This window comes from Myxocyprinus asiaticus, chromosome 29, assembly GCF_019703515.2.
Source record: "Myxocyprinus asiaticus isolate MX2 ecotype Aquarium Trade chromosome 29, UBuf_Myxa_2, whole genome shotgun sequence".
NCBI lineage: Eukaryota > Metazoa > Chordata > Actinopteri > Cypriniformes > Catostomidae > Myxocyprinus > Myxocyprinus asiaticus.
The window spans coordinates 31,936,850-31,955,994 of record NC_059372.1 but is presented as its reverse complement, the minus strand read 5'-3'; the positions used below and the strand labels follow the sequence as shown (position 1 = coordinate 31,955,994).

At 37.4% G+C, this 19,145-nt stretch overlaps 1 protein-coding gene across 1 annotated transcript in view; it reads left to right on the top strand.

Annotated features, from left to right (window-relative positions):
• The window catches only part of lama5 (laminin, alpha 5), a 128,757-nt gene that overhangs the window by 49,133 nt on the left and 60,479 nt on the right, over nt 1-19,145 (top strand). Inside the window, exons 7-23 of the mRNA XM_051662274.1 lie at nt 301-416; nt 6,919-7,037; nt 8,408-8,498; nt 8,585-8,719; nt 8,902-8,946; nt 9,237-9,377; nt 11,397-11,534; nt 12,056-12,190; nt 12,288-12,422; nt 12,534-12,671; nt 12,793-12,845; nt 13,735-13,834; nt 14,427-14,479; nt 14,579-14,684; nt 14,765-14,864; nt 14,949-15,105; nt 16,972-17,110. Coding sequence (XP_051518234.1) covers nt 301-416; nt 6,919-7,037; nt 8,408-8,498; nt 8,585-8,719; nt 8,902-8,946; nt 9,237-9,377; nt 11,397-11,534; nt 12,056-12,190; nt 12,288-12,422; nt 12,534-12,671; nt 12,793-12,845; nt 13,735-13,834; nt 14,427-14,479; nt 14,579-14,684; nt 14,765-14,864; nt 14,949-15,105; nt 16,972-17,110 — 1,901 coding nt within the window. The remainder of the gene's footprint in view (nt 1-300; nt 417-6,918; nt 7,038-8,407; nt 8,499-8,584; nt 8,720-8,901; nt 8,947-9,236; nt 9,378-11,396; nt 11,535-12,055; nt 12,191-12,287; nt 12,423-12,533; nt 12,672-12,792; nt 12,846-13,734; nt 13,835-14,426; nt 14,480-14,578; nt 14,685-14,764; nt 14,865-14,948; nt 15,106-16,971; nt 17,111-19,145) is intronic.

Sequence of the window (19,145 nt, the reverse complement as noted above, 5' to 3'; positions counted from 1 at the left end):
CAATATTATGTATTTTCATCACAGCTAGAGATGCTTACCACTAAATTACTTTTTAAATGGCTCTGTAAGATAATCCAGTGTTTTTCACTCAGTCATAATGGCTTCCCCACTATTAGCATTTTTTTCTTTAGGTTATCTCATTACTGCAATGTACCTGAGTGAAATCAGTTTTTCATTACTCCAAAACATAAGGAAAATACAACAAATAAGTAGCTTTCTTTAGTTCTTCTTTAAGCCTTTTAAACTAGTTTGATTGTCTTTTTTTAACCCATGTTTTTTCATTTTTTCCTATTATCTAAGGCTTCAGTGTGACTGCCAACACAACACTTGTGGACCGTCATGTGATAGCTGTTGCCCTGGTTTCAACCAGTTTCCATGGAAACCAGCCACTACGTACAGTGCCAATGAATGTGAACGTGAGTTTTCCTCTCTTTGTCCAGCAAGCCAACACAAAAAAAAAAAAAAAAAAGATTTAGTACCTGCCAGTGGTGCCTCTGACACATAACAAAATTTCTCTCTGTGTGAATGGCTCCTTTTCCCTTTCCTATTTGATGGTACTGCAGCATTTTCTTTATTCTTTTAAACAATGCTCTCCTTTGTGTATGAATGGATATGGTATCTAACCACACAGTGCTATGAAAGAGACTTTTTCAGAAAGCTCTGAAACTTTTAAGCACTATTCCATCACTCACATTTCCTTCAGATTATTTTATCCCCTGAAGTCCATTTATGTTAGTTAAAGGGATAGTTCACCCAAAAATGAAAATTCAGACATTGTTTACTCACCCCTGTGTTGTTATAACCCCATATGACTTTCTTTCTTTTTCTTAACACAAAGGGTTGTGAAAAAATGTTGTCCTCAGTGATGTCATACAATGGCAGTTTATGGTGACTCTTCAAGCTTCAAAAGGACACAAATGTACACAAAAGTATAATTCAGAAGTCTAATAAATTATTGTATGTGACTCATGTCTTGTTCTGAAGGAATACAATAACATTTGGTGAGAAACAAACCAAAATCGAATGTATTGTTAAGTGAAACTCTTGACCGACAGTCTCCTGAGCGCATTCATAAGTCTGCACGCAAGCTGTAGAGATCCATGCATAAGAGCAACAGTATTATGCTGCCGCTCGTAAGGTGGGGTGTTCAAGCAAAAACTTGTTTTGTTTCGCTTCACCAGGACCAGGACCAGGAAAAATAAAGGCATTTCTATACTTGGCCTTATTTATTTTAACCGGAGTCTTCAATCAAACAGTGTGTTGGAGGAGGCTGAAGGTAACTACACACACACCCAGATGCTACAGTCAGACAGAGAGTACAGGAGACTACATTTCTTTGGAAGTTTCACTTACCAAAAGTGAAGTGGAAAAACCGGAGAGAAAGGAGCAGGGATGTCTGTAACCTCTGTTCTGAACAGAGGTGTGTATGTGCGTGCGCAAACGCACACGTGCGCATGTGTGTGTCAGACCTCCGCGAAAACAGTGGGTAGGTGTTTTTGGCCAAAATCAAGTAGTTTTAACTGGCAAGTGAGATGCTGGCTTCAATATAATGTTATCAAAATGATTTTGGACCGGTGCCAGTTCATAGCGGAGAGGGTTACCTAGAGTGACGCCAAATATAGAAACCAAGATCCACAGAATGTCCTGTCGTAGCTGCTTAGGACAAAAACTCTGATTAACATAGAAAATATAACTTTTATTGCATGTCGTTTACCATCTGAGTAGGACACGTTGTGACTGTAGCTACCTTTAGCTCCATCTCTCTGTTTGATTGAGGACTCTGGTTCAAACAAGTAGGGGTTGTCATTGAAAATCATATTTTTCGACTACAAACTCATCAGACATGTTTTGTAAGATCTGTTCTCTGGTTTGAATGCAGCTATGTTGTGTTTCTGTTGTTAATATTACTGGTGGTCCTGTTGAAGCAAAACAAAACGAGTTTTCGCTTGAACACCCCATCTCGCGCATGCTGCGTAACTACTGTTGCTCTCATGCAGACTCATGAACGCGCACAGGAGATCAACTGTTGGTCAAGAGTTTCACTTAATAATACATTAGATTTCAGTTTGTTTCTCACCAAACCTTATCATATTCCTTCAGAACAAGACATGAGTCGCATATTTTAATTTATTAGACTTCTGAGTTATACTTTTGTGTCTATTTGAAGCTTGAAGAGGTGGTCACCATAAACTGCCATTGTATGACATCACTGAGCACAATTTTTTTTCACAATTTCTCCCTTTGTGTTAAGAAAAAGAAAGAAAGACATACGGGGTTATAAAAACAAAGGGGTGAGTAAACAATGACTGAATTTTCATTTTTGGGTGAACTATCCCTTTAAGGTTTCTTGCAACAAACATTTTCATGACCATTTCCACTACCTCTGTAACCGTTAGAATTAAAAAGCCTATTTTTGATACTTTACCTTTAAATCAAGAGCTCAGCCTAAACAAATATACCAAAGAGACTACAAAACTCAAAACAAAGGCTGAGGTGAAAAAATACGATGTGTAGTCTAAGTAAAAAATTTCTTCCTCTATACTGTAAATGTAGGTACATTTTGGCATTTTATATATCAGATAATTTTTGCCATGTTTGTTTGTCAACCAGCTTTTAGAAACACCATAGTCTTTGCTTTAGTAAGAGAAGCTGGCAGTCTATGTGAACACCCCCCCCAACCCCCCCCCCCCACCCCCCCCAACCAACCAACCTGCTGAGATCACACACAGATACAAATCCAGCCTGGCTTCTCTCCCACACTGTAAAAAAGTCTCATGCTCCATTTTAAAAGGGTCCCGGCCTCGCTCAGTGAGTGTATATATGCATATTGGGAGCAGTTTCTGTCTGGAAAACGTTTCCTCTGAGTACATTGTTGGATATCCGCTGCTTCTCACCTAATCTAATCTCATGAGTTCCCAAATATATAACAACCCCTTTCGTTGGTCTCGCTCACCCTACACACAGTATCTACTCCCTCAGGTTTATACTGTAGCACATATGTAAGGAGAGCCATCTTGAGTAAAGCCAGAGAGACCGTCCCCTCTGTTTGATCTAATGCCGGGTCACTGTGTCCTCACCACACTATCAGTGGGCTGGACCCTTAACAAAACACAGCCATTCCACCCTACACGACCTGCTTGCGACTATCAAAGATTATGAGACAAGAAACGACTGATGAGACAAAAGCAGCTGCTTGTACACATGTTTTAAATAATAGATTGGTCCTGATAGTGTTAGATTTTCATTTGTTATCTGCAGCTTGATTAAAGTCTGAAACATTTAATCTCTGAAAATAACAGTGTGCTGAAGAGTATTTAAACACCTGGGGGATTTTGGGTTTACCCTCCTCTTCATATGAAAATACCACGTTCAAACAAGACTCAAAAAGACTTATCACAGTTTAATCGTAAACATTGTTATGGTCAGGGTTGGGAGGGTTACTTTTGAAATGTATTCCACTACAGATTACAGAATACATGCTGTAAAATGTAATTTGTAACGTATTCTGTTAGATTACTCAAGGTCAGTAACATATTCTAAATACTTTGGATTACTTCTTCAGCACTGGTAGATTTTTTCACTTGTTTTGACTATAAAAACTCTGCCAGTACAGTAAGACAAAATACACATGTTAAAAATACATTCTCTGAAAAACCTAAATATCTTAAGCAGTGTTGTTTCTAAAACAAGATGAATTAAATTGATCTTGTTTTAAGGATTTTCAGATATTTTTACAGGAAAACAATACAAAAATGATTATCAAGAATAAGATTTTTGCACTAATATCAATGGTCCTTAACTTTGGTTGCCAAGGTACATTGTATTAAATGCCATTTTGTTAAAGGAATGTTTAAAAAATGTAGACACATGCCTCATTTATTAAAAGAAAAAAGAAAGAAAAAAATATCTGAAATATTGCTGTTACAGTGAGGCACTTACAATGGAAGTGAATGGGGCCAGTCCATAAACTTTAAAATACACACTTTTACAAAATTACAGACACAAGACGTAAACTTTACACATGTTAACATGATTTTAGTGTGCAAAAATTGCTTACTAACCTTAACTGTCTTAAGTTATATCCAATATTACAACTTCTTTGTCATGACGATGTAACGCCGATAAACCCTGTAATGCTGGTAAGTGATTTTATCATCATGGAATTTTCCGGGATCAATACAAGTTAAGCTCAATCGACAGAATTTGTTGAGTAATGTTGATTACCAGAAATATAATTTCGAGTCGTCCCCCTTTTCCAGTGAGGAACTTACAATGAAAGTGAATGGGGCCAATTTTTTGGAGTGTTAAAGGTGGAAATATGTAGCTAGATTTGATTTTATAAAAGCTCTTACATTGATACTTCTGTTAAAACTTTTAGTTTTTTTGAGTAAAGTTGTTTATATTGTAATTTTTACAGCCTTTTTAGGGTTTTAGGGTTTACTGCATTATGTCGTCATGGCAACGAAGTTGTAAAATTGCATATAGTAAGCAAAATCATGTAAACACACATATTGTTTATGTCTTCTGTCTATACTTTTGAAACAGTAAGTATTTTAATGGATAAGGATTGGCCCCATTCACATACTGTAAGTGCCTCACTGCAACCCAAATTTCTGCTTTTTTTTTTACATTGTGCGACCCCGTGGCCTCATGCGAGGACTCGCTATTTTGGGTTCGCTATATGCAACGCATAATTTAAATTAATTTAAACCCATTGCATACTGTTCAGGACACTCTAAGGAGTCATTTAAGGGATAAACATCTGACACACAGAGTCATGTGACCAAACACAGTTGCGTCGATTTTCGCGAACTCTCGTAAGAAACCTCTTCAAATTCTTTCACTGAAACCTGCTTGTTTGTAAAGAGTAACATCTCTAGTTTGTTTGATATGCTGCTTTAAATATTTCTTGTATTTTTCGTGCTTTGGTGCGCTGATAAACATGAAGTACTCGGATGAGTGCTGTGGAGCGGTTTTCTGACAGACATGTTTGTTATTTTGATTAACTTTTCACAGTAACAAATCTGTGCGTCATTTTGCTTCATTTGAATCTAAAATTTTTTTATATTTTTGTTTGTTAACACTGTACAGTAAGGTGCTATTCATTAACATTAGTAAATGCATTCCTATATATTTACATTTTCACTTTTAGAATAAATGTATTCATTCAAAAGCTGAAAAATGTTGCTTTTAGAAGATTTATATGGAGTTAGGATGAAAATAAGGTACATTTCAAACTGTTCTGAGACCAGTGCAGACAGACAGCACATTGGAGGTTAAGTCAGTCACTATATAGGGAGCAAGGGAGCATCTTATAGCTTTCTATGCAGCTAAGTCCATTCACTCCTAAAATCCAACCAAACATTCAGTTTCAGACTGCAGATGATTGGACCACTTAACATATTTGGCAGACATGGGACAATAGTAATCAGTACATAGATTTAGAATTTTATAATTAAATTTTTATTTTTTATTTTAATATGATTGGCAGTGATTTAATGAGTGTATGTATTCATCTTTCTAGAAAATCAGCTGTAATGTCTATAATGTCTCAAAAACATAAATAACCAACACTTCTGGACATATAATAAACTATTTGATGAAAAAAATCGGACTTTCTATAGCTTGGTATTTCTTCAAATTTCACAACTTAGTCCTGCTGTCCACATACTGTATGTGGACATACATTTTTAGAAAACTATTAGCTCGGGGGGCCTGTGTAGCTCAGCGAGTAAAGACGCTGACTACCACACCTGGAGTCGTGAGTTCGAATCCAGGGTGTGCTGAGTGATTCCAACCAGGTCTCCTAAGCAACCAAATTGGCCCGGTTGCTAGGGAGGGTAGAGCCACATGGGGTAACCTCCTCGTGGTCGCTATAATGTGGTTCGGTCTTGGTGGGGCACGTGGTGAGTTGTGCGTGGATGCCACGGAGAATAGTGTGAAGCCTCCACATGTGCTATGTCTCCGCGGTAACGCCCTCAACAAGCCACGTGATAAGATGCACAGATTGACGGCCTCAGACGCGGAGGCAACTGAGATTTGTCCTCCACCACCTGGATTGAGGCGAGTCACTACGCCACCACGAGGACTTAGAGCACATTGGGAATTGGGCATTCCAAATAAAAAAATTTAAAATTAAAAAAAAAAAACTATTTGCTCTAGAAATTTTTTCTTTTTATTTCGCTTGTTTATTAGGTGCTACAAGTTACAAATCAAAAAATGAAATGGAAAATGCACACAGAAGTCACGCGGGGGTCACAAGAGGTTAAAGAAAAAGTCAATTTTTGTCAGTTAAATAGCATTATTCCACAAATGCTGTCGATTGAGCTTAACTTGTATTGAACCCAGAATATTCCTTTAACTCATGTGATGTTTATGTCTTGTGGATATACTTTTAAACCGTGTGTATTGTAACAGCCTCATTCACGATTTTTTGCTTTTTTGTTTTATAGACGAGGGACGAGTTGAACTGTTTTTTTGTAGTAATCAACATTATGCTGCAAGTGCTGTTGATTGAGCTTGTTTTGAACTCAGAACATTCCTTTAATATGCTTTTTTTGTTTTTTTATTTTTGTTTTTTTTATTTTGATCTACAGTTTCACTGACACATTTCTCTCTTGTTTTCCTTGCTTACTTTACCCCTGGCTAATACCTGTTCCATTTCTCTCTTTCTGTTTCCCTTCTCTGCTGTCAGTCCTCTGTGGACAGTCTGAACTTTTACAGGTTGACACTGATGTGTGTGTCTGCGTAAATTCTGCATGTTCTGTCACATAGTACCTGTTTGCATCTGGCCAGCTTGTATGTTGTGCTCTCTACACTGATAAATTTGTTATTTAACCTCAGCATGTGTAATTTCTGATGGAACATCTTGAGGCTGATTATATGGTGGTGTAATTGTGTTCTCTGTGTGTGTTATAGCATGTAACTGCCATAGACACTCATCGGAGTGCTACTATGATCCAGAGGTAGACCAGCGGAGAGCCAGTCTTAACATGCTGGGAGAGTACAGGGGCGGAGGAGTGTGTATAGAGTGCCAGGTGGGCTCCGGTGCACATAATCGCTATAGAGATACAGAAATACCATGTTTTTTGAGTGCTTGCAAGGCAGCACTATATTGAATCTCTCAACCACCACCCCCCCTTGTCTGTATTTAAGTCAGCTACAACTGCTAAACATAGAGACTTCATTCAAACTTTGTCTTGTAGATCATTTCATTTCCTTATGTGTGCCATCTCTGTTTGGATTTTGGAAACTTTGTACTTACGAAGTAAAGAATAAAGTCTAAAAAAATTGCCTTTTGACTTAGAGTGAATAGTTCACCCAAAAATTAAAATTCTCTCATCATTTACTCACTCTCATGACATCCCAGATGTGTATGACTTTCTTTCTTCTGCAGAACACAAACAAAGATTTTTAGAATATCTCAGCTCTATAGGTCAATACAATACAAGTGAATTGTGACCAGACCTTTGAAGCTCCAAAATACACAAAAAGGCAGAATAAAAGTAATCCATATGACTTCTGAAGCAATCCAAACGGTTTTGAGTAAGAACAGACCAAAATGTAACTCTATTTTCACTCTAAATCTTGACATCAGCCATAAGCAGTCTCGTTGGTGATCATGATCTCAAGCTCGATTTCACTTCCTATAGTGCCATCTAGCGCTCTGCTCATGCGTCAAGCACTAGGAAGTTTAATCGAGCTTGAAATCATGATCATGCCTAGAGACTGCAATGGCAAGATGTACAGTGAAAAGGGAGTTATATTTTGGTCTGTCCTCACCTAAAATCAATTGGATTGCTTCAGAAGACATGGATTAAACCACTGGAGACATGTTATTTACTTTATGTTGCCTTTGTGTTTTTTGGAGCTTCAAAGTTTTGGTCACCATTCACTTGCACTGAATGGACCTACAGAGCTGTATACCTAAATATTCTCATAAAAATCTTTGTTTGTGTTCTGCAGAAGAAAGAAAGTCATACACATCTGGCATGGCATGAGTGTGAGTAAATGATGAGAGAATTTCATTTTTTGGGTGAACTATCCCTTTAAATTGATAGAATGTTCTCCATTTGAAATCTAACCAACAGCAATGACACCATTACTGAATTGTGATCAGTCTTTTTTCTCGCAGGATCTACAGTATTTGAACACTTAATTGTGATTGGTTGTTGATCAACCATCCACATTACATTCTTTATTAAAGGAAAGTTAACTGCGATTGAGTAGTCTCATTTGGCTTTCCCCCCCTTTTTATCTGTACTGTATTTAGGTTTACAACTTTCATTTTGTTTCCAAACTATTATTTTTTAACTGTATTCTCTTTCTGCCTTGCAAGCAGGTATTTTCTGTATCACAATCATCAGGAAGTACAACCTCTTATTGTACAGTTGTTTTTCATTCACAGCATCACACCACAGGCATTAACTGTGAGCGCTGTATTCCTGGATACTACAGGTCACCTGAACCCCCTCGGGAGCTCCCATTCACCTGTTCAAGTGAGTCTCTAAGCATACAAATGCAATTTTAACTGTGTGTATAGGTAAAGCATAATACATTTTCCTTTTGATTTGATTTTTTGCAGAGTGTCAGTGTGAGTCAGAGTTCAATGATGGCACATGTGAAGACTTGACTGGACGCTGTTACTGTAAGCCCAACTACACTGGTGAGAAATGTGATACATGCGCAGAGGGATACGAACACTTTCCTGCCTGCTACCGTAAGTCTGAGTGTGTGTGTGTTTGTGTCTTTGAAGCTTTTATGGAGTATTTTAGACCCTGGTATATTTCAGCTAAAATGATCTGCAGTCTAGACATTTATCAAAAACTGTTATTAAGTAGATAGAAAGAAACAGTGATCCTTCTTTCTTATAAACTCTTTCTTTGTATTTATTCCTGTCAGAGGTGTACATTAGTGGTGAGGCCAAACCTGCGGGAGAAATCATCAGTAAGACTTTCACAATCCCTCTCTATTATTCAATTTGATTCTATTCAGTTTGATTCATCCCAACAATTAATTTTTCTCTTACTTGGCTTTACTTCTTTTGTTGCTATGTGAAGTAAAATACGTTACTATTAATTTCACTGCATATTAGGTAGTATGAATAATTGTCAAACAAGAGTGTTTTCTAAATGCTTTACACTTTCAAAAGTGAAACTAGGTGTAGCTGCTGGAAGTAACTGAGAGTGGAGAAATTACTCCACTAATGTCAAAATGTATGTGTGTGTGTCGTGTAGACTGTGAGTGCAGCGCTGCAGGAACAGAGGGGAACTCTTGCAGGCCAGACCCTCGCACCAATACATGTGTGTGCAAACCTGAATTCACTGGAGACCACTGCGACACCTGTGCTCATGGATATTTCGGCCTTAACTGCCAACGTACGGTCAAACACACACACAGAAATCACATAGGGTTCCACTTTATTTAATAATTTTTAAGTTAATTAACAAGCATTATGCAATGTTTAGATCAGTTTAGATGAGTAGTTCATGTATATTCAAGTAAATGAAAATGAGTGCTGTCAGTTGACTAAAATTTGCGAAAAGATGGCGATTAATTGCATAATTTTTCGTAGTTAATCACAATTATTTGCAGATTTTAAAAGTGCTGAAATTTGACTCTAAATATACTTCTTTTCTGTCAAAATGCATTTATTTCATTCTTAGGAAACAAAACAAAACAATGTAACAATCTGATGCTTTGTGAACACTTTTCAAACAAAGTCTTCCACAGTATAAAGATAGAAATGCACTAAAATTGCACCAATTCAAGTAACATTAAACGTTTCCCAAAGTCTATGTGGGAGTTTGACTAATTGAAAGAACTAGTCCCCATATAGGTTGCATATTCATTGCACTGGGCATTAAATCTCTTAAACTCTCATCCTCCACATTATTAATCTGCCAGTAGGCTGTGACTGTCCGCTTTTTTACATTAATCGTGAAGCCATGTTCATGATTCGCAGCAGAGCATCAGTGCCAGCATCAAGCGCAGATTTGAACTCCACATGAAAAGCGCTTGCAGACAAAAACGTCTCATTCTACATTTTGGTGACAGTTAAGACTTGCTGTGCTTCTGTGGTAATTAAAATATGCATTACATAGGCTGAGAAATACTTGATTTCTATCACAAGTTCTACCTAGGCTTGTTTTGTACAACAAATAGCGTTAAAAGCTCCTTTGCCCATTGATTAATCACTGACACTGAATCACTGCTGTGTGTGTGTTTGTGATGTTTGCGTCATTGTAATAACTCCAGGCGGACACAATGACACATCGCAAATGTTCCACCCTTCCAACAAGTGTTTATGCTGGTTTATGCTGTATTAATAGTAAATGCGTTAATAACGATTAAGAAAAATGTACGTGTTAAATGTTTTTAATTAATCGCATGCGTTAACTCATACATTTTGACAGCTCTAATGAAAATATATTAATCAAAACTGCATGCGTTTCTTAAGATTTCTAAAGATGTACACTTCCGGTCAAAAGTTTTGAAACGCTTGACTGAAATGTTTCTCATGATCTTAAAAATCTTTTGATCTGAAGGCGTATGCTTAAATGTTTGAAATTAGTTTTGTAGACAAAAATATAATTGTGCCACCATGTTAATTTATTTCATTATAAAACTAAAAATTAATTTAAAAAAAAGTTTTTGAAATTGATGACTTGGACCAAATAATAAAGAAAAGCAGCCAATAAGTGCCCAACATAGATGGGAACTCCTTCAATACTGTTTAAAAAGCATCCCAGGGTGATACCTCAAGAAGTTAGTTGAGAAAATGTCAAGAGTACATGTCTGCAAATTCTAGGCAAAGGGTGACTACTTTGAAAATGCTAAAATATAACACAGTTTTTATTTATTTTGGATTTTGTTTAGTCACAACATAATTCCCATAGTCCCATTTATGTTATTCCATAGTTTTGATGACTTTACTATTATTATAAAATGTGAATAAAAATTATAATAAAGAATGAGTAAGTGTTTCAAAACTTTTGACCGGTAGTGTACATTAACTAATCATCTAAGCATTGTATAATGTCATTTTGTTATTTGTATTATTTTTATTGAAACTTACAGTATTACAAAGTGTCACCAAGTTATGTAATACATTCGTACTCATGGTATGTAATACACATACATTCTTCCTCATCTAGCTGTATTTACGTACATATGTGTGCATATCTATTGTTGAGATCAGCTGTTCTGCCCTTTTTTTACTTTGCTGTGTAAGCTGCCATAGCAGGTGACATCTGAGCAAACACATGCAGAATGTCACATCTCTGTTGACTGTCTGCTAAACTGCTGTTGGTCTTGTGCATAGTTGGAGTGTTTGTGAGCACAGTATACCACCCAAAGACAACACACACATTCTCTTTGTGTTCCCTCTCCACCAGGCTGCCAGTGTTCAGGCCCGGGTTGTCTGGATGGGTCCTGTGACAGAGTAACGGGCGATTGTGTGTGCCGGAGTGGGTTTCAGGGGTATTCATGCGAGCAGTGTGCACCTGGCTACTTCAACTACCCGCTGTGCCAATGTGAGTGCTTACCAACTCTAATCTTGCTAAAAACTGAACTCCAAAATCCCTCATGAGCACGGCCAAACCATGAACTTTACAGTGCAGCCACAATAACTGTTTCCTCTTGACTCTTTTTAACCATTTTACTGCTTATCAGTTAGTTTAAAGTTCAACATGAAATCTAAATGGCCTCTATTCACTTTATAAATACATGGACCTATTGTGCAGGATTCATCCATGTATTTTATTCCAAGGAACAAAATGTTTGTCTTTATAATCTTTCATCAAAATGGAGTAACATGCTCTGCCTCTGAAAAGAACGTTGTTTTTGGCTTACCAAGGCCACACACATAAATATAGGCCAGGTGGGTGAAGAAAAAAAAACTATAAAAAGCTACTGTAGTAGATAATGCAGCCAAACTCTTGTCAATAGTTAATACAGTTAATGCAATTCAATGGCAGTTAACATTAATGTTATAAAATAGGTTGCGAATGCCATTTAATGTTGACTTTTAATTTCTCCCTCTCTCTCTCTGTAGTTTGTGGCTGTAGTGTTGTGGGCTCTTTACCTGAGATGTGTAATACAGCTGGTCAGTGTTTGTGCAGGCCGGAGTTCACCGGTCCTCACTGTGAGCAATGCCACTCAGGCTTCCACTCCTATCCAAACTGCCAGGGTGAGCCACACATGCATGTATTTGAAAAGAAGCAATTTGTGCAGATCCATCTTTTACTATCTATATTTTCTTGGTTGTGACATTTGACATTCCCCAGTGTGCACCTGTGACCCTCGTACATCTCTGGAATCCAGCTGTAGTGTCTCGGGCCAGTGTCACTGCAGACCCAATTACAGTGGCCCCAAATGTGAACAGTGTGCACCAGGATACTACGCTTATCCCAGCTGCACACGTGAGTTATATGATTCTTAATGCTATTTAGTGTAGATTATGATCCATTCTGTTGGACGTGTTTCCACCGGGGTCTTTTTGCATTTACAAAGAAAGTCTCTCTCTGTTTCAGCATGTCATTGTTCAGTGGAGGGCTCTCGCTTCAGTTCCTGTGATCCAGTATCTGGTCAGTGTGTGTGCCTGCCCAACATTGTGGGTCAGAGGTGTGATAGCTGCAGCTCTGGATCACATGGCTTCCCCCTCTGCCAAGGTGATCAAACACAGGCAAATTTTCATTTTAAATGTATTGTATTGTTCAGTCATTTCAAATAGTTCTGGTTTGATCTATGTTTTTTAAAGTTTTATTTTATCCTCTGTTATCTGTTCTTTAGCTGGCACCTGTAACCCAGCAGGCTCTGTGCAGAATGAGATCCTACCCACTGTGGTGAATATAATTGAGCTTTATTGATCTTTTTCTGCATCAAAAGAATAGTTCACCCCAAAAAGGAAAATTCTCTCATCATTTACTCATCCCCATGCCACCCCAGATGTGTATGACTTTCTTTCTTTTGCTGAACACAAACAAAGATTTTTAGAAGAATATTTCAGCTCTGTAGGTCCATAAAATGCAAGTGAATGGTGACTAGAACTTTGAAGTTCCAAAAACCACATAAAGGCTGCATCCATATCTTCAGAAGCAATATTATTGGTGTGGGTGAGAAACAAATCACTATTTAAGTCCTTTTTTACCCTAAATCTCCAATTTCACTTTCACATTCTTCTTCTTTTGTTTTTGGCAATTCGCATTCTTTGTGCATATTGCCACCTACTGGGCAGGGAGGAGAATTATAGTAAAAAAGGACTTACATATTTATTTGTTTCTCACCCAAACCTATCATATCGCTTCTGAAGAGATGGATTAAACCACTGGAGTCATATGGATTACTTTTATGCTGCCTTTATGTGATTTTTGGAGCTTTCAAATTTACAGAGCTAAAATATACTTCTAAAAATATTTGTTTGTGTTCAGCAGAAGATAGAAAGTCATAAAAATCTGGAATGGCATGAGGGTGAGTAAATGAGAGAATGTTCATTTTTGGGTGAACTATCCTTTTAAATATGGCAATGTTCAGAATAGATTTCTAATGTACTGTGTACTGCATACTGTACGGTACTAGTTAAACAGTATGCAATATGCAACAATAAGAATTTTAGAAGTACATACTCATACATTTAATTATTATGTGAATGAGGATCATGGTCATCATTTTAGTTTTTGATAAATATTTGTTCTGTATATTCACCCATATTGGTTGTTGTTTTGTATACCTCAGGGCTCCTGTGAGTGTCGGCTGTATGTAGAGGGGTTGGCATGTGACCGCTGTAAGCCTCTCTACTGGAATCTATCTCCTGAGACAGTCTATGGATGTTCAAGTAAGAGAGACTTCTGGCATATGGTGCAAAATTAAGTCTTGACCTATTGGGGGAACTTAAGCAGTTAAATTTACAATGTTAACCTTATGGCAGCCATTTTATTGGTTATGGTAACAATTATTTCTAAATTTGTGAAGATAGCTCTGTGGCTTGTTAATTGTATAGGTAGTTACATGATAGTATAGATACAGTATATAGCGATGCACTGATATATAATGTTTGGTTCGATTGTTGATATTTATTTTTATTTTATGGCTATGTTATGATTTTAAATCTACATGGTTTTGCCTGTTTAGTGCACACACTGAAGTTTTTTCTAAAATGTTACATCCTTGTAAAAGTTTGGTATCAAATCATTATTATGCACAGAAATTATGGATAGCTTTTGAAACGTGGCACTGATAAAGAGTACATTGTTTGAATAATAAATTAGATAAAACTTGATATTATCTGCTTCCAATATCAGGCATATGTTGATTATTAATCAGACTGATGGTGATAATAATATAAAAAATGTTACTGTTTTCCGATACCAATATAGTCACCAATAAATTGTCTATCTATATGTGAATGTATATTTCTGTTTTTGTAGCTTGTGAATGTAATACAGTAGGAACTATGAGTGAGGTTGCAGAGTGCACTCAGGTGAGGAGATATTTCCGCTCCATCAATAATAACACCAGCTTACAAATGAATTTCCAAGAGTTTAGTGAACTAATCCATCCTTCTATGTGTGTGTATCAGAACACGGGCCAGTGTTACTGTAAACCCAACGTGTGCAGTGGAACATGCAATGTGTGCAAAGATGGATACTTCAACCTGCAGAAGAGCAACTACTTTGGGTGCCAAGGTACGAAATGAATCACAGGCAGAGATTCTCAATACTTCAATGAAGAGACAGTTTAAACCCTCATCCCTGTGTGTCTGTAGGTTGTCAGTGTGATATTGGAGGTTCTGCTGGGCAGATGTGTGATGACAGACATGGGCGCTGTCGATGCAGACCCAACGTGGAGGGACCCAAATGCATCCAGTGAGTGAACAACATGATTTGTGCTGTAATCACATATGTGTATGTGATGTCCAGTCGTTAAATCTCTCAGCTATGTCTGTTTAGACCCCGTCTGGATCATTATTTCCCAGACCTGCACCACATGAAGTTTGAGGTGGAAGAGGGCACTACCAAGGACGGACGTCCGGTGAGGTTTGGCTACAATCCTCTGGAGTTTGAGAGCTTCAGCTGGAGGGGCTACGCTCAGATGTCCCCCATTCAGGTGTGACACAAGTACACACCACTGAAGTGTACACAGACATTAGTCCTGTAGGGAAGATGCTAAATGTTAACTTTGAAATGTACTTTTAAATGTAATTTTGTTTGACAGTCAACCTCTGTAGCCTAGCCTTTCATAAAAACGTGAAATCACATATTTTTAACGTTTAGTTAAAATCTTTAATTAAAATATTTGTTTGTTTAAAGGTCTTTATATTTACAGTTTAATTTTATTACATTATTGAATGGTAAATTATTATTATTATTAATTGTATATTATTTGTATTTATTTATATTATTATTAGCATTATTATGCATTTCAGCCTTTTGTGTATCAACATTTTGGTTCAGCACTTAAAGTCAACATTAGGGGTGGGTAAAAATATCGATTTTCAGATGCATCATGATCTTCATTTGATCTCGATATTGATTCTTAAATCCCAAGATCGATCTTTTACTCTGTGCAACACCCTACTACTATATTGAGAGGAAATCACTCGCATTAGCAACCAAATTTCACTCTATGTGACTAAAATGTATCTGGCTGTTGACTGGTTAATGTTCAGATTTCACTCGCCAGTGATTGTGTAGTATAGTGGTGGAGTATTCAGCAGCTAGATCCTTTCACAGCATGTTAATAGTAAAAGTTGTTCCGTGTAATGCGTGTCCAAAGATGAGATCCAGGCGACTCATTTGTCTTTGAAAAATGTCTCTTTTAATTCCCAATATGTTCTTTACAGTCAGTTGTTGATCATAAACAACAAAAAATACCAATTTAATTGTAATCAGGCATAGCACAGATGAGATAAAGCCATTCGAGTCCTCTCTTGTTAACATGTGTTAATTTACAGATGCTTTTTACAGAAATGCTGGTTTTGTTAAAGAGACAGTACCGGTTTTAGCACGTGTTCAACAAATCAATGTAAATATTTGTAAATAGTACAAATTATGCAATTAAACAATAAACATGCAACAAAAAAAGAATATAAGAAAAATAATGTCTCATTTATTGATTAAATACATGGATTTGTTCACTTTTAAAAAGCTAAAATGTGACCACAATTAAAAAAAATATTTATTCGTAATGTAGCTAGTTAGAAGGTGCCCTGTATAATTAGCTGGGGGAGAGTTTCTTTCATATGTAAGCAAAAGTGACATTATAACTAAAATTTACCAAAATGAATCGATATCAAATCGAAATCGGAATCGAAAACTTGTGAATTGGGAAATCTGTATCAATATGAAATGAAAAATTGAGCCTGTTTACATGCACATTCATAATCTTGTGCTATTCATCCGTGCACATTATTGCAAAGAAAAAAACATATTTGTAATCTTTCATGAAAATATGATAACTTGCCCTGCCTCTGAAAACAATTTCCTTTGCTGCTGATGCCACCGAGCCCTATTTTTCAACCCATCCCATTTAACCACCAGTCATATTGAAACAACTTTTCACAATACAATCAATTCATGATGGAAGTCAGTACAGAAGTAAAATGGATTGCGAATTCTGTTTCATGTTGACTTTAAAGCTGCTTTGAAGATAATAATAAAAATCTCACATGATAAATAATTTGTTTGTATTATTTTCTATGATGTTTGTATGATGTTATGACATGTTTTAGTCCATGCATTTTTCATGCATGTGTGTATAAACCCTGCCCTGTGCAATACAACATTCTGAAGCGTTGTGTGTGATGGGTCATTGAAATGTGATGTGGCTTTGCCTGGGCTTTGATTGCTGCTTGCATAAATTGCTTGCTGTGTTTGGCTGGGTGCTTTAGTGCTGGTGGTGGTTTAAAGCAACAGCTTTGCATTTGTCTCTCTTTTTCTGTCTGTCTCTGTTCTGGGTCGATCTCTTCTCTAGCCACGGGTTTTGGTTGAGGTGGTGGTTGGCTCTCCAGACCTGTTTCATGTGGTCTTGCACTATGTGAACCGTGGTGGCGTGGATGTGAGGGGGCGGGTCTCTGTGATCGAGGATGACAGACACTTTGTGTGTGGTAACTGTAAGTCTTTATGCTCTCCTTCTCTATCTTCTTTCTGCCTCCTAAAGTCCTTGCTCTCATGGATTGGGAAGCTGGTGGCTTCCTATCCTCCTTGATCCTCTATTCTAAAACTTCCTTCCTCTTCCCCTAATGTTCAAGACACGCACACCGCAGCCTGTATTCCCCATCACACACACACACCTTGATCAGAATCCCATAGTTCTTTAACACAGACTATATTATTTCCTGTACACTCTCTCCCCCTTTCCCATTTTCCCCTCTCTTTTTCTTCCTTGTCCTCTATCTCAGAATACGGTTAAAATGATGGTGCACGTGCGTGAAGCAGACGTGTATCTCACACGCTTCATCCTCAGATATGTAAACACGCAGTCAGCCGTGTCGAATGGTAAAATCACAGCCTATCAGAGCAGCAGAAGAGGTACGTCTGACGGTTCGATGCGCTAATCGCAGTTCTGGACTGTCGTTGCTTTCTTTGGCCACGTCCACACTAAAATGTTTTTGTTTGAAAACATATCTTTTTCTCTACGTTTTGGCCTTTTGTCCACACTGAGACAGCGTTTTTGACAGCGGAAACCAAGCTTTTCGAAAAGGCTCTCCCAAGTGGATACATTTGAAAACACCATCTTTGCGTTGTAGTTTGGACATGGGAAACGGAGATATCTGAAAACGATGACATATTTGTTGTCATGTGACATAGTCATTTGATCCATTCAACCCAAAACAATCAAGATAGCAGCCCATGTTGTAACGGTGTTGTTGTGCCTGATATTCAGTTTGATATCGTTGATAAAGATAAATGTTACTTTGTACAACCTTCACATTTCATTCTTTCAAAGGCGACGGGAAGTTTTCTCGGAATCATGGGCGTAACTACAGGGAGGGCAGGGTGGGCAGCCGCCCTAAGGCCCGGGGTGAGAGGTGACGATAAACGATCCAGGCTCTCCAAGGTGTGGGCCCAATAGTTTCTTTGCACTGGGGCCCATAAGATCCAAGTTACACCACTGTTCGGAATTGCTGTCCGGTGACAGAACACGAGGAAAATTGCGTTTCAGACCGAACATGTAATGGCGATTTTTCGCATGCGCAGTAAAGGGGATTTAAGAGCTTTTATACGTTTCAGTGTGGACGAAAAACTTTTGTAAAATGATTGAAAACAGCAGTGTGGATGGAGAGCATTTCGAAAACGAAAACTACTTTTTCAAATGTATCCGGATTAATGTGGATGTAGCCTTTGTTTCATTTTAAGAAATAAATCACAAAAAAGGAAAGGAGAAGTTCACCCAACAATGTAAATTCTGTCATCATTTACTCACAGCCATGTCATGCCAAAGTTTTATGACATTCTTTCTTCCATGAAACATAAAAGGAGAAATTTTGAAGAATGTTACAGTGACCATACAGCATACAGTGACCGGGTGCTGATATTTTCCAAAACGGACAAACAAGCACCATAGAAGTGTTCCATACACCTCGTACAATATATTCAAAGTCTTCTGAAGCCATGTGAAAGTTTTGTGTGTGAAACAAACCAAAGACATCAAAAATCGTTATTCATTGAAAATCTGTAAAAGTCCCTCGACAGCTCTTAAATCTCATTTGTACTACTGCATTTTCAAACTAGTATTAAAATTGACTAAACAATAGTGTTTGGCATCATTTTGTAAAACATGGCATGATGTGAATGAGATTTTAGACAGTGAAGATTTTCTGTTAATAACATCTTACATTTTGGCCTGTTCCTCACACAAAGCTATCATATGCCATATGAAAATAGCGCACATGCTGTATGAAATATTTGTAAGGTGCTTTTATGTCATTTTTGCAGTTTCCATTTATTTCTTTGTGTGGAAAAGAGAAGTGTAAACTTTCACCTTTTGTGTTCCATGGAGGAATGGAAATCATACAGGTAAACAACATGATGACAGAGTAAATGATGACAGAATTTTCATTTTTGTCTATGCTGTTAATACAACAATTCATAACTTGAATTTTTCAGACTAATAGATACATACATTCTGGTACGTAACTACGTTTT